A 14,622-nucleotide genomic window follows, 5' to 3' on the forward strand; every position below is an offset into this window, starting at 1 on the left:
AATAAGGGGAAAATTAAATACTCTATTGTTATTATAGCATTTATAAAGCGCTTTGTTACATCACTGGTGTGTCCCCGCCCCCTGCATCCTTACCAGACAACTACACAGATGCCAGCGTGAACAGGGGCAAAGGATAAGGGAAACAGGAGGGCACAAAATTAATTCACAGTTGGAAGAGTCAGGTCTTTAATTTTTTCCTGAAGACGCTCTCTGTGTGTTCCGCATGAAGGTATAGGAGCAGGGCATTCCAATTTTTCGCTGCCAGGTAGCCAAAAGAGCGGGCACCCATACGTGCTTTCTTTACCCTGGGAATTCTAACCAGGTAAGTTACAGTCGACCTCAGGTGCCGTTCTGGATTATAAGGAGTAAGAAGGTTCCACAGCTAGGACGGGCCTTTATCCAGGGCATAGGTCCGGGTTTTCCTAGTGGAGGCCGGGAGAATGTCTAAGGTTTTTCTTAAAATCTTAAGGATTCCAAAGCACTTGTCTGCGACTTTCCTGGTCGGAGTCTCAAAGGAGAGGGTCGAGTTCAGCCAGACTCCTAGGTTTGTCACCTCTGTCTTAGGGGTGGGGGCCGGGCCTAATATTGGTGGCCACCAGGCCGAAGACTAGATGGACGGAGTCTTCACCATTACCAGTATCTCCGTTTTATTACCATTCAGTTTCAGGCAGTTGCTTGTCATCCAAAAGGCCAGGTCTTTTAAGCAGTTTGCAAAACTACTGTCTGCTTACACCGAGTTAGGAGTCAGAGTGACCACTAACTGAATTTCTTCTGTATATGACACTATGGTGACGTCGTGTTTTTCCACAATTGTTGCTAAGGGGGCCACATACAAATTAAAAGGGGTAGGGCTCAAAATTGAACCCTGGGGCACCCCCTGCTCTAAAGAGATTTTGTTAAAGGTATGTGGGATTGTGTTACTTGAAAACTATGGCCCTGCAGATAAGAGGTCAGCCAGTTTAGAGCAGCCCCGTCCACACCGCCCATTCTGAGACGGTGTAAAAGCAGCTTTTGGGACACCGAATCGAAAGCTGCACTAAGGTCCAAAAGGACCAGTGCAGTCGTCAGGCCTTCATCTACCCATCTGCGAACTGTCTCCGTAGCGAAGAGTAAGTTGCTCTTAAACCTGATTGAGTGGGATGAAATAGGTTGAATTTATTAATGTGTGCCAGCCTGCTGCGAGTTGACCACGTTTTCTGCAATTTTTGAAAAGTAGGGGAGTAGCGAGACAGGCCACAGGTTCTCCAGTAGATTCCAGTCTGCTGTGGTTTTTTTTTTAAGGGGGAGAACCATCGCTTGCTTCCAAGTGTCCGGGACCAACTCTTCCTGCAGGACATTTCCAACAGTTGTTGCACCAAGGGTAATATGGTGTCTAACCCCATGCAGATAGCTTTCGGTGTGGTTGGATCTTTTGGGGAGCCCGATTTTATACCCACCGCTACCTTATACAGATCTTCCAAAAAGGGAATGTGAAATTCGGAGAGGCAATATCCCCCCCCACTCCGGGATCTATAAGATATAATTAGCCTGAATTCAGCCTTTGTCTCATGGACGCAACCTGAATGCTTGTCAAGTCATCTTTCACTAAACAATTCATACAATGCCCTCTGTTTATTACTTCCCCACATTGCTTTGCTGTTGTTTTCTCACCATGGTATTCTTGAGAAAGTAAAATGAAACGCAAATGGTATAACCAACTCAAAACAAACAGCAAAGGCTTTCAATACAGAAAACATAATATACATTACCTTTGACCATACAGTGTCTTAAGCGCTTTTGAAGAGAATGGTATTTGTCCCTTAAAGGTACTCTGACAGCTTCTGAGCTGGGAAAAGCCTTCACCAAAATCTCTGCTACCTACAAATAGGAAAATATGCATGGTGGAAACATTATATAGCAGCTATATTAGTTTTTTAATCCTCTTTAGAAGTGTGACACATTTTTATTACATTAACAACATTTTGCATAGTTGATCATTATTAGTGTTAATGTAGTCTGCAGAGTTTATTGTATACTGGGGCTAGGCCCACCTGAAAAGAAGAGTGTAGCATCCCACTTCGCGGATATGGCATTATTACTAGCTAAGAGAACAGTAACCATGTGATGAAAATCGGCTAGGCCACCCGAACCAGACATTTGGCGTGGAGAGGTACTGAGATGGGGGAAGGCAGAGAGTATGGAAATACAGCGTGAGGAGCGTAGAGGTCTACGTAAGCACCCCATTTCAATGGAATGGAATGCAATACTTCTAGATTTTGAATCAGGTCATCACTGCCTCACACAACGAATGAAGACAATGGGGGAGAGTTGCAAACTAACTAAACAGGGACTGTTGTCCCCGCCCTTTAAGCCCGTTTTCCGCCCCCTCCTCCCCTCCACTACTACTACCCCCCCAGTCTTTTCCTCCCCTCTTTCCCATGCTCCCCCCCCTCCCTCCCCCTTCCCTCCCCATCCTCCCCCCAGCTACCCCCTTTTTTCTCCTCCCCCCTCCTGTCATCCCCCGCCCCTCCTCCCCCCCTCTTTTTTCTTTTTCTTCTCCGATGACGCCCATATAGGGACAACTGAGGGTGTGCAACCAGGTGTGGAAAGGGACTTTCCGCAAGGACAGTACAACAATGAGTACAAATGGCTTTGATGCCATGGGGAGTAAACTGGAAATGGCAGGGGACCGTTAGACGTTGAAACTGTATATTGTTTGTACACATAGGAAAATATGAACACAGTATAAGAAATCTGAGATTTGTATATACAAGTGCCGGGGTAATTAGAGGGAGGGGGGGGGGGGGAGTTGTTGTAACTGTTACGACCTAAATGAAAGCTGCAATACTATGCATACTTGACTTTGTAATTTGCACGGCCTGTGAATTTATGATATGTATTTGATGTAATACTCATGTTTGACTGTGCATATATTGGAATACTGCAATAAAAAAAAAAAAAAAAAAATGTAGTCTGCAGAGTTTTTGCAGTTTTTTCTAACCTAATTGTTAGTTGTAATGAAACTGAACGTGCCTTTTTGCAAGTAGTGGGAAAACATTTTGCACCAGTAACTCACATAGTACACATCTAGCAAAGTTTCCTTACAAATGACAACACTTGCAAAGGAAAGGTATACCAAATTCCATTTGCATACAAAGTGTTGAAAATAAGAAGGATGCAATATTAAAGCATTAGGATATTCCCATTGTCATGAGAAACCTTCGAATATTTTTGTCATTATTGCAAAAAAATAAGTGAAGGTCCAAAGGGATTTTTTTTTGCCATTTCACAGCTCCATTCCTCTCAAAAGTAGCATACCTTTAGCGTGTACATATATAGCTGTATGCTAAATGAAAAAGTTACTTATGCGAAGTGATCTTTCAGGCGGATAGTCTTAACACAGATTCCTCAACTTGTGAATATTTCCCAGGCGTCAGGATGGAGCCAGATACTTTTCTAATAGTACTCCTGCATGCCAGTAGGTGGCGTCGTGCAGCTTAATACTAGCATTGTCCAGCTCAAGAAGTGACGAGCGGAGCAACAGAGAAACAGGCACAGCACCCATGCGTGCTGACATCAGCTGCTTTGATAGACTGTCCACGCCTTCAGACAGAGAGCCTATAAGTACACTAGCATGCCCAGTGGGCAGATCTCCAAGTCAGAACCTTTTTAGATAGAAAAAGAGTCTAGTTTACAGAATGGAGAGGATCAGTGAAGAATTTGTACTTAGAGTATCCATCAGAAAGATCGTTACCTTGTGAACAGCATTTCATAGCAGTACCTCTGCCCAGGTGGCAGCCCTGTGAAATGACTCAGTTTATAAACTCCTGTAGGATAGAGCGGGTAAAAAGCCCCTCTTGACAGACCTGACTGTTGATGCAGTAGTACTTCATGAACGTATTTAGCAATACCCATGTAGCCGCCTCGCATATATCTAGGATAGGCACTCAACATGTCAATGCAGTGGTAACCTTGGCTCAGGTGGAGTGAACCTACAAGGTTACTGGGGGCTGAATTATAGTCAGTGAATAGCAGATTTTAATGCAGAAAACAATCCACCGGAAGCTGGTCCATTTTTTGCAATGCCTTGCCTTTGATTGCCCCAGAGAAAACAACAAAGTTGATTGTCCACATGAAGTTAGCTGGTATCATTGATGTACAAACTCAGTGCTCTTTTGGGATCCAAACAATGGAGTCTGTCTTTCTTCTAGGAGGAAAAGGCGGAGCAAAGAATGCCAGAAGGTTAATAGCCTGCCCGACATGAACCGAAGCTCGGGTCCTCCAACTTTTCTGGGAAGTATTTTGCATATGTAGGATTGACAGAGTGCTTAAAGCTCGCTCGCACTCCCAGCCAATTTTATAACGATGAGAAAGACAGCCATCAAGGTTAGAAGCCACAATGGACAGCTGTGCAGTAGCTCAAATGGGGTACACATCAAAAAGGTTGGGGCTAAGTTCAAGTTCTACTGTCACAAAAGGCTTTGGTGGAAACAAATGTTGTACACCTTTAAGAATCATATCACATCAAGTGGTTTGAATAAAGATACAACAATAGCAAAAAAGCAGAAAGAGCTGACAAATGACCTTAAACAGTGCCAAACACAAATCCTTGCTCAACCAGGGAGAATAAACACCGACACTTCGGACAACTTGGCTTGTAGTGGATCAATCTGAAGGGTACGGGACCAAATAACAAACTTTTCCCAACAGGTGGCATAATCTGATTTTGTAGAGGTACGTATTGTTCCCAAAACGATACATCCCTCTTCACAACAGAAGTCGAATGCAGTCAACGTCCCAGCGACAGCTGCTCCATTAAAGCAGAGGAGCATCGCCCCCCTGCCACCACCAGCAAATAAAATGTTAATAAAACGGGTTTTAAACCAGTTTAATTATAGTTTCATTTGAATCCCCTGGATCCGACCCCAGGAATCTGATGAGTCTGGGGGTGGGTCCAGGGGATGACACTGCTGGTGGGGGAGTGGTGGGCACTCTCTTCACTGCGCATGAGGGTTTGGCCAGCTATCTCAGGCCTGCCAAACCCTCATGCGCAATGAAGCTCTCTCCAGTGGAGAAGTGTGGCTCACCGATTAGAGCGGCAGACCCTGAGGCAGAGGTTTGGCCCAGGACCAGGGTTCAATCCCCGTCGCGGCAGGGTCTTGGGCTCAAAGTCCTCGGACCCGATAATTCTCGCCTCGGTGCCTACTCTAATCATGGGTTCCACTCTGCAACTCTGGGCAATAGCTCGCTTAATCTCCACACTGGCCCTAACAACGCTAGGATGCCTGGCTTCACCTTGGGGGTGGCCAAGAGTGGACACCTCACAGGAACAGGCCAGGAAGGGTTCCACAGCGGTATTCGTACAGCGCTTAGAGACCCCGGGGTGATAGGCGCTAAACAAGTGCAAATTACATCACATTACATTACAGGCCCAGCTGCTTTGCTGGGGCTAGAGAGCGCAGGCAAAGGCTCCCAGTCTGCCTGGGAGCGCAAGTTGCCGGCACTCTGGCCAATTCTGACACAGGTTTCAGGCAGCGTCATGATTCGCCGCAGTGCAGTCTGGGAGCCTGTGCTCAGATGAAGCAGCCTGGATGAGCGCAATGCTGTGGGCGGCGGCGTTCAGATAAGTTTCTTTTACTTATTTTTTTTGTCCCCAGAACCCTCCCCCTCCCCGCCTCCTTTCTCCGTCCTCCTGCCAGGCCCACCCCACCACTTTGGCTGGGGATGGGCCGCTACTGCAACTGTCACTGCTCAGTCTCCAAGAAAAGAGATGTAAAGTGCGCAGGCCAGGGTGTAGAACCCTGCATTGGTGCAGCAACAGAAGATCCTCCTGAACAAGCATCTTAATCAAAGGACAGCTGCTCATGGCCAGGAGTTGTGGGTACCATACTCTCCTTGCCCAATCCCATTCCCCTAGAATGACTTTGGTCTGTTCTTTCCTGATCATCTTCAAAACTAGGGGCAGGAGATGTAGTGACAGAAAGTCATACCGGATACTTGAGCTCCACTCTCTGGGGAATGAGTCTCCAAGAGTGTTGCCACTGCACATTCCTGAAGGTGGTGAATAGATCAAGCCAGGGAACTCTCCATTCTTGGAAGACACCCTGCACCAATTCTGTATGTAACTGACATCCGGGGTCCACTAGGCGTCAATGACCGAGTTCATCCACCCTGGCGTTTATAGATCCCACCAGGTGGTTCACCACCAGGGAAATATCCTGGCAGTCCAACCACTTTAAGAGATATAGAGCCTCCTGGCACAGGACCCAGGACCCCACTCTGCCAGGCTTGGTACAGTACCACACAGTAGTTGTTTTGTCCATGAACATCTGTACCTTCGATGGCGAGTCAATTGCCCACATCTCCAATTATTATGAGCAAGGCCTCTCCCAGAGACCTGATCTCCATCTCTACCAGATGGCCTCCTCAAACCAGAATTGATGCATCCATGACCACTGTCACTCCTGGGAGGGGCAAGGAGACGGGTCTGCCACTGACCCAATCCCAGCCCGGCAACCACTACTGCAGGTCTTTTACAGTCTCCTCCGAAATCTGGACACAATCTGACAAATCCAACCCCTCCAGTGCTGTGCCCTATGGAATTCAGAATCCACTGTTGTGCCTGCATGTGCCATCAGACATAGTTTACCAGCTGGATGCCGAAAGCAAGCAATCCCTCAGCGTTATTCTCACTTGTATCTAGGACAGAAGCTGAAACATTGGGATCAAAGCCTGAATATCCTGAACCCTCCCCTCTGTGGCAAATGCACAGAACTGTGCCATATCCAGGATAGCTCAGAGAAATGGGAGTGTCTGTGAAGGAGTCAGGTGTGACTCCCAATGATGTTATCTGGAGGTGATCTAAGAGTGTCTGGGGCAAGCCTGCCTTCAACAGTTAGTTGTCAAGGTAGGGGGAAGAATGGTACCCCAACCTATGGTGGTGTGCTCTGATCACTGCCCGCACTTTAGTGAACACCCGAGGAATACTGGTGAGGCCAAAGGGGAGCACCGCAAACTGGAAATGCTCCTGGGCCACAGTGAACCGTAGATGGTGCCTGTAGGACTGAAGAACAGGGATAAGCATCTTGCACGTTCACTGCTACCATCCAGTCTCCTAAGTCTTGGGCAGACAGGACCTGGGCTAGTGCAAGCATTTTGAATGCATCTTTTTGCAGGAATGTGTTGAGATGGCAAAGGTAGTAGGACGAATGCCTCTGTCCTTCTTTGGCATAATGAAACAACAAAAGTAACATCCGGTTCCTACCACTGATGTATGAATCCTCTCTATGGCCCCTTTATTCAAAAGGGCCTACACTTTCTTCCGCAAGACAGAGAGGTAGTTCTGTGTCTGCTATGTTAATGATGGTGGAAGGTGTGACTGGGTGAAAAGTAATGGAATAGTGTAGCCCAGAAGGACCAGTAATTGCTTGCCACCATTGGAGGAAATACTGGATCCTGCATCCCACAGGCTAGCTGTGTGTAGTAAGGGGCACAGTAAAGTGGTTTTGTGGCTGCAACAGCTGGATGACATGAAAAAGCTGGTCGGCTTGCCTATCTGGTGGTGTAGCCTGGTGTCGACGGGATTGACAATTCCTCCAGTAGCCAGGAAGAGGGAGAAGCTGGTGGTAAAACCGCCGGACTGGGGCAGACATGCTCAAGGAAACTAATTTGGCCCTTCTATCCTTAAGTCATTCCAGGACCGGGGGGCGTGGCCAAGAGCGTCAAGATGGCGGTCGCACTTTAGGAGTGCTCCGTACCCCTCCGTCATCCACTCTGAATCCGCCTGCCATCGGGACTCTAGTGACCCTGCGATCCTTGACCCGCTCACCTAGAGATCCGGAAGTCCCCGCTGTCGTGCTGCTAGGTGATCCTTGGGGTGGCGGACGCCTCTTACTCCCAGAACCTCCTCATGGCCTCTCCTAAGCTGGCGGCTGCCGTCGTGGCCGTCGGCTCCCTGCCCGGTCTTAAACCCTGACCGCGTCGCAGCGGAGCACTTAGTCACCAGCCTCCTGAGACCGGCCAGTGAGACTGTGGACTTGCCTTGATGCGACACTGGTGCGGCCAACACAGCGGTTGCCTGGGGGATGGCCCGCCTGCCTCATCGAGCATCCCCCTGCCTCTTGGTAGCCCAGGGCCTGTCTGGATCCGCCCTCGAGTCCCGTCTGCTTGGCCTGGGGAGGAGCTGGGTTTTTCCCGCTGCCCCCCCACGTGGCTGTGAAATTGCCTCCCCGCTGGAGGGGCCGCCGCATTGCTTCTGTGGGCCCCCCCGAGCTGCTGAGAACCCGGGGGCTGAATCACCGGCCTCCTGTGCCAGGCCGGCTAGACTACGGGCCTGCCTTTTTCGTGGCATTGGTGCGGCTGGCGCTGCGGGGGCCAGGGAGACTCCGGCCTGCTTCCTCGAGCTCCCCCTGCCTTTCCGGAGCCCGGGCCTGCCTGGAGCCGCCCTCAAGTGCTGTCTGATCAGCCTGAGGAGGAGTTGCGTTGTCCTCGCTCCCCGCCGGTGGGCTCGAGGACTTGCCTCCCCGCTGGAGGGACCACTGCCTTGCTTCTGTGAACTGCCGTGAACCTGGGGGATGGACTGGCTGTCGGCCGGGCCCTGCATGGAGAGCTACTGCCTGGGATCCCGCTGGCGGCCTGAGGCGCTGCGCTGTGGCTCTCGGAGGTGGCGGGGGCGCTGCTTGGACCTCCTGGGGGCCTGGACTGTGCTACACTGACGTCTGTGGGCCACCGACTGACTACCCCCCCTGCAACAACTGCGGCTGAGAGGTGAGGAGGTGTTCACGCTACTGCGGGGGTGCAGGCCTCTGAGAGGGGGATCAGCCGTCGATTGGGCGGCAGGGGGGGGCGGTGTGCGAAACCCTGGTCCTGCTTCATGCTTGCCTGGGCTTCTTCCCCCGGTTCCTCGACTGCCACCTCGGGCAGTGGCGCTTGGGCTTCCCGGCGGTGGCCTGTGGGTGGCCCTGCAGCTCCGCCTTCTTTCTACACCTGGGAGGGCCCAGCGCTGGCCTGGGCTACCCAGACCCACTCTCCTGGTCCGCTGCACCCACTACTCAGTGAAGACACTGGATGGTTGGTTAACTGGACACAATATGCATGATTTTTCTGGACTTTACAATTTGTTTATGAAGGAACACATATTAAGTAATTGCACAAATGAAAAGTTGTTTCAGCATTTGGTAGACCTAGGTCTAATTTCTCCCCAAGAATTGGGAAAGAAGGCAGACCATTGGGTCAAGACAAGGGTGACAAGGACAACCACTGGGGGTGACCAGAAGAAGTTGGTTACAAAACCTCTCCAGGGGAAAGGTGGTGAGAATCCCCAAGATAACAAGTCTGAGTCTTCTAAAGGGCCTCAAAAACCTGTACAGGGGGTGGGAACCAAACTACTCCCCATGTGCCTCAGCCCTACAGGGGGAAGAACTTTGATCCTTTAAAGGTCTGGTGTAACAACTGTAAGAAGTTGGGAGACTTAACTGTAGATACATCTTGCCCCCATACCAAAGCCCCTAAGGCAACCAGTACAGCTACACCTGGGGTGGCAAGTCTACAGATGGGATCAACAGTATGCCTAGAGCAAATCAGGATGCACACTGAAGCAGTTCTAGTTTCAGAAGGGGAAGTTGAGTTTGCCACAGTAGCTGTGTGACCACCCAACTTAAAGAAGTATTTGCAATACCCCTGGGTTAATGGAACTAGGATAGAAGCTCTGAGGGATACAGGTGCCAGTGTCACTATGGTGAGAAATACATGTGTTTCCCCTGAGCAATACTTGATTGAGAAAACCTACCCAGTCACCAATGCTGACAGTGTTACCACTAATCATCCTATGGCTATGGTGACATTAGGCTGGGTGGGGGGGGGGGGTCACTGGCCTCAAACTAAAGTTACCAGCAGAATGTCTGCTTGGCAATGACCTAGAAACCTCAGCCAGAACGAAGGTTAAATTGAAAACCCATGCAGCCATGCTGGGTATCCATGAATTGGTGTGTGTGTGTGCAAACAAGAGCACAGAGCAAGAGGAAAGGTGAAAAAGTAGGATTGGATCCTGAAAGTATGGACCAACCCACCAAGAGAAAAGGTGAGAAGACTGGAGGACCAGCTTCTGTACAGCAAAACACTTAGGACCCCTCTCCTCAGGGAGAGCACTTGGACACACTAGAGGGAACTGAGCCTATGGAGCTTGAACCTTACCAGGTTGAACTCCTGGGTCCAGGGGGACCCACTAGGGAAGACCTGTGCCAGGGTCAGCAAGACTGTCCCACTCTTGAAAGCCTGAGGCAGCAATCTGTTTCAGAAGCACAGGGAGATGTCAGTGGTACCCACATAGCTTATTGGGAAGAGGGATTACTGTATGCTGAGGCATCACTTTTAATAATAGAGGAACCTGGTCAACAATGATAGCTTCACGAAATTTGGCCTTCACCCATACTATTGGTGCAGTAAAACAATTTGCCAAACGCCTGGGTGGGAAACCCATAGATACCTTGATTAAAATGTATGCAGCTAAATGCGTATCAACTGCAATCTATGGCGCTGGCATATGGGGGACGGCCGATTGCTCACAAATCCAACTAGCAGAAAATGCCTTTTTCAGATACTTGCTAGCTGTTCTAAGATCTGTTTCAACCACCATTTGCCATAAAGAGTTAAACCGAGTGCACATTACAGATTTAATAAAGGTCACACCCGTCATGTTATGGCATAAGATCTGGTCCTCGGATGAGACAGCCTTCAGCAGGGATGTGATTCAGGACTGTATGAATCAATCAGCGGCTAAGAAGATCATTTGGCTTCAATATATTAAAAGTTTTATGACCTCCATTGGGCATCCTGAATTCTTCGCAACCCCGAGCACATGCTCATTAATATCGAAAAAACTTTTAAAAGACACTTGCCTTGAATTGTTGGAAGATAGACGGTGGTTCCTGGATGGTAACAAGTCAACAATCATCTCTCATCGCCGCATTCTACACGGACCTGGTTTACATCCGTATTTGGCCCCGGAAATTTCCAGTTATACAAGAATGCTTTTAACTAGGATGAGAACCGACTGCTTTTATAGGCTGATAACTTTCCCGACTCCAAACGACTGGTCGCTGTTACTGATAAAATGTCCATGTGATGATATTTCGACTCAGTCTAACATCCACAGCATCTTTTTTTGTAAATATTATGAGTGGGGGAGAAAGAGAATTTTGTTACCCCAGTTAAGGCTGCGGGGTCTGCGTCAATGCAGACCTGCTTTAATTAGACTGTACATGTTACATGACGAACTTACTGTGGATGCAGCTGCTAAATATCTGAAATACGTGGTTAGAACTAGGGGCACTATGACCTAATGCTAGTGTCGGACCCTACATATATATGTAGCTAATAGTATATTCAATTAACTGATTTCCTCTGATCTCCTTTTTATAATGCTTTTTATAAAAAAAATTAGCACTTTTAATGTTTAACTGTATTACTTATGTGGTATGAATTTTATATGTGCTTTTATGGTCTTTTAATAATACCGAATAAAGCTATCTTGACTTGACTTGACTTGTATGCTGAGGCAAGAAACCCCACTCCTGGAGCCACCAGGAGAGTGGTAGTGCCAGCAGATGCACCAAAAGGTGAAGGAGTTTGTTAGCTTCTGTGTTACCTGTCAGGCCAGTGGTAAGACCGGTGGCCACCCAAAGGCCCCCCTGATACCACTGCCTGTGGTGGGGGTTCCCTTTGAAAGGGTAGGTGTGGACATTGTGGGTCCACTTGACCCTCCCACAGCCTCAGGGAACACATGCATTCTAGTAGTAGTGGATCATGCTACTAGGTACCCTGAAGCAATTCCACGTAGGACTACTACAGCACCTGCAGTAGCCAAGGCCCTCCTGTGTGTCTTCACCAGGGTAGGGTTTCCTAAGGAGGTGGTTTCAGACAGAGTTTCTAACTTCATGTCTGCTTACCTGAAACACATGTGGAAGGAGTGTGGAGTGCAGTACAAGTTTACTATCCCATACCATCCACAAACCAATGGTCTTGATGAGAGGTTCAACAAGACATTGAAAGGCATGATCATGGGACTCCCTGAAAAAGTCAAGTGGAGATGGGATGTTCTGTTGCCATGCCTGCTTTTCGCTTACAGGGAAGTGCCACAGAAGGGAGTAAGGTTTTCCCCCTTTGAACTTCTGTTTGGTCATCCGGTGAGGGAACCACTCTGTCTTGTGAAAGAGGGTTGTGTGAGGCCTCTCCAAGAACCCAAGCAAGACATTGTGGGCTATGTGCTTGGCCTAAGGTCCAGAATGGCTGAGTACATGGAAAAGGCATCCAAGAATCTTGAGGTCAACCAGGAGCTTCAGAAGCACTGGTATGACCAAAAAGCTGCACTGGTTGAATTTCAACCTGGGCAAAAGGTGTGTGTTATGGAGCCGGTGGCCCCCAGGGCACTCCAGGATAGATGGAGTGGCCCTTACCCTATCCTAGGAAAGTAGAGTAAGATCGCTTACTTAGTTGACCTGGGCACACGCAGGACACCCAAAAGGCTTATCCATGTGAACTGCCTCAAGCTCTACAATGAAAGGGCTGACATCACCATGCTGATGGTGACTGATGAGGAACAGGAAGCAGAGAGTGAACCTCTCCCTGATCTCCTCTCCAATAGCCCAAATGATGGGTCAGTAGATGGAGTTGTCTTTTCAGACACCCTCTCTGCCCAACAGCAGGCTGACTGCAAGCAAGTCTTGCAACAGTATGCTAGTCTCTTTTCCCTGACCCCTGGTCTGACAAACTGGTGTACACATGATGTGGACACTGGTGACAGTGCACCTGCAAAGAACAAGATCTATCGACAATCAGACCAAGTCAAGGAAAGCATCAAAGCTGAAGTCAGTAAGATGCTGGAGTAAGGGGTTATTGAACCATCTGAGAGCCCCTGGGCTAGCCCATTGGTTCTGATCCCCAAGCCTCATCCACAGGTGGAAAGAGAGAAATTAGGTTTTATGTGGACTATAGAGGGCTCAACTCACCCTAGCCCAAGAGCAGATGAGTTGATAGACAACTTAGGGGAAGCCAAATTTCTAATTGCCTTTGATTTAACTGCAGGGAACTGGCAGATTGGCATGGCCCCAGGAGCAAAAGAGAAAAGAGCAGTCTCCACACCTGATGGGCACTATCAGTTCACTGTAATGCCTTTGGGGTTAAAGAATGCCTCTGCCACCTTCCTGAGGTTGGTGAATCAAGCCCTGCCTGGGTTAGAATCCTTTAGTGCAGCTTATCTTGATGATATTGCTGTCTTCAGCTCCACCTGGCAGGATCACCTGATCTACCTTGGGAAGGTTTTAAAAGGCCTGCAATCTGTAGGCCTAACTATCAAGGCATCCAAATGCCAGATAGGGCAGGGCACTGTGGTGTGCTTGGGCCACCTTGTTGGTGGAGGCCAGGTACAACCCTTAAAGCCCAAGATCTAGGCCATCCTGGACTGGGCAGCTCCAACAACACAGACCCAAGTCAGGGCATTCATTGGCTTGATTGGCTACTACAGGAGGTATGTGAAGGGATATGGGTCCAGTGTGACTCCCCTCACAGAACTCACCTCCAAGAAGATGCCTAAGAAAATCAACTGGGCTGTTAGTTGCCAAAAGGCTTTTTACACCCTGAAAGAAGCAATGTGCTCTGCGCCAATTCTAAAAGCACCAGATTATGCCAAGCAGTTCATAGTGCAAAGTGATCCCTCTGAGCTAGGGATAGGAGCAGTCCTATCCCAGACCAATGATGAAGGCCAAGACCAACCTGTTGCTTTCATAGGCAGGAAGCTTCTCCCCAGAGAGCAGCGTTGGAGTGCCATTGAGAGGGAGGCCTTTATTGTGGTTTGGTGCCTGAAGAAGTTGAGGCCCTACTTGTTTGGAACTCACTTCCTGGTTCAAACTGACCACAGACCACTCAGATGGCTAATGCAAATGAAGGTGGAAAATCCAAAACTACTGAGGTGGTCCATCTCCCTAGAGGGAATGGACTTTGAAGTGGAACACTGACCTGGGACTGCCCAAGGCATCCAAATGCCAGATATGGCCATCTTTCTTGCATGGTATGCCCCCACATTTTGCTGAATTGCTGATGTACTTTGACTGAGTGTGCCCTGGGTTCCTGCCAATAAGGTACCCAGGGCCTGTGTTCCTTCCCTAAAACTGCATTGAAGCCTAAACCCAATTGCCATCTCTGGCCACATGTCAGCCCCTGGTAAATGGTACCCTAGGTACCCAGGGCACTGTGACCAGAGAAGGCCCCTAAGGCCTCCAAGGGTGGCACAATAAGTGATTGTGCCACCTTAGAGGCACTGTACCCGGACACACACACACACACACACTGCATTAGCAGGTTGAGTGTCTCACCACGATCCAGGCATGAGACTAAAACAATGGGATCACAGCCCAAATGTTCTGGGCTTGCTGAGATGAAAGGAAGGACCTGAACTACATTGTGTCCAGAACAACTGCTATAAAAGGATACCTCTGCTAAGGAATGTGGTTTGACTTCAGCTTGTTTATCAAGAAACTCAGCAATGTCAGCATGTTCACCGTTATATGGAGGTGGTCTGTGACTGACTGCGGCAAGCCCACCTTCAACAGCCAATTGTCGAGTTATGGGAAAAGTGGTATCCTCAACCTT

At 48.9% G+C, this 14,622-nt stretch overlaps 1 protein-coding gene across 4 annotated transcripts in view; it reads right to left on the minus strand.

Annotated features, from left to right (window-relative positions):
• Positions 1–14,622, minus strand: part of CPLANE1 (ciliogenesis and planar polarity effector complex subunit 1) — a 2,766,109-nt gene that overhangs the window by 1,715,352 nt on the left and 1,036,135 nt on the right. For all 4 annotated transcript variants that reach the window (XM_078674971.1, XM_078674972.1, XM_078674970.1 and 1 more), the window contains exon 24: positions 1,749–1,857. In XM_078674971.1, coding sequence (XP_078531097.1) covers positions 1,749–1,857 — 109 coding nt within the window. The remainder of the gene's footprint in view (positions 1–1,748; positions 1,858–14,622) is intronic.

This window comes from Lissotriton helveticus, chromosome 2_1 (genome assembly GCF_964261635.1).
Source record: "Lissotriton helveticus chromosome 2_1, aLisHel1.1, whole genome shotgun sequence".
Lineage (NCBI taxonomy): Eukaryota > Metazoa > Chordata > Amphibia > Caudata > Salamandridae > Lissotriton > Lissotriton helveticus.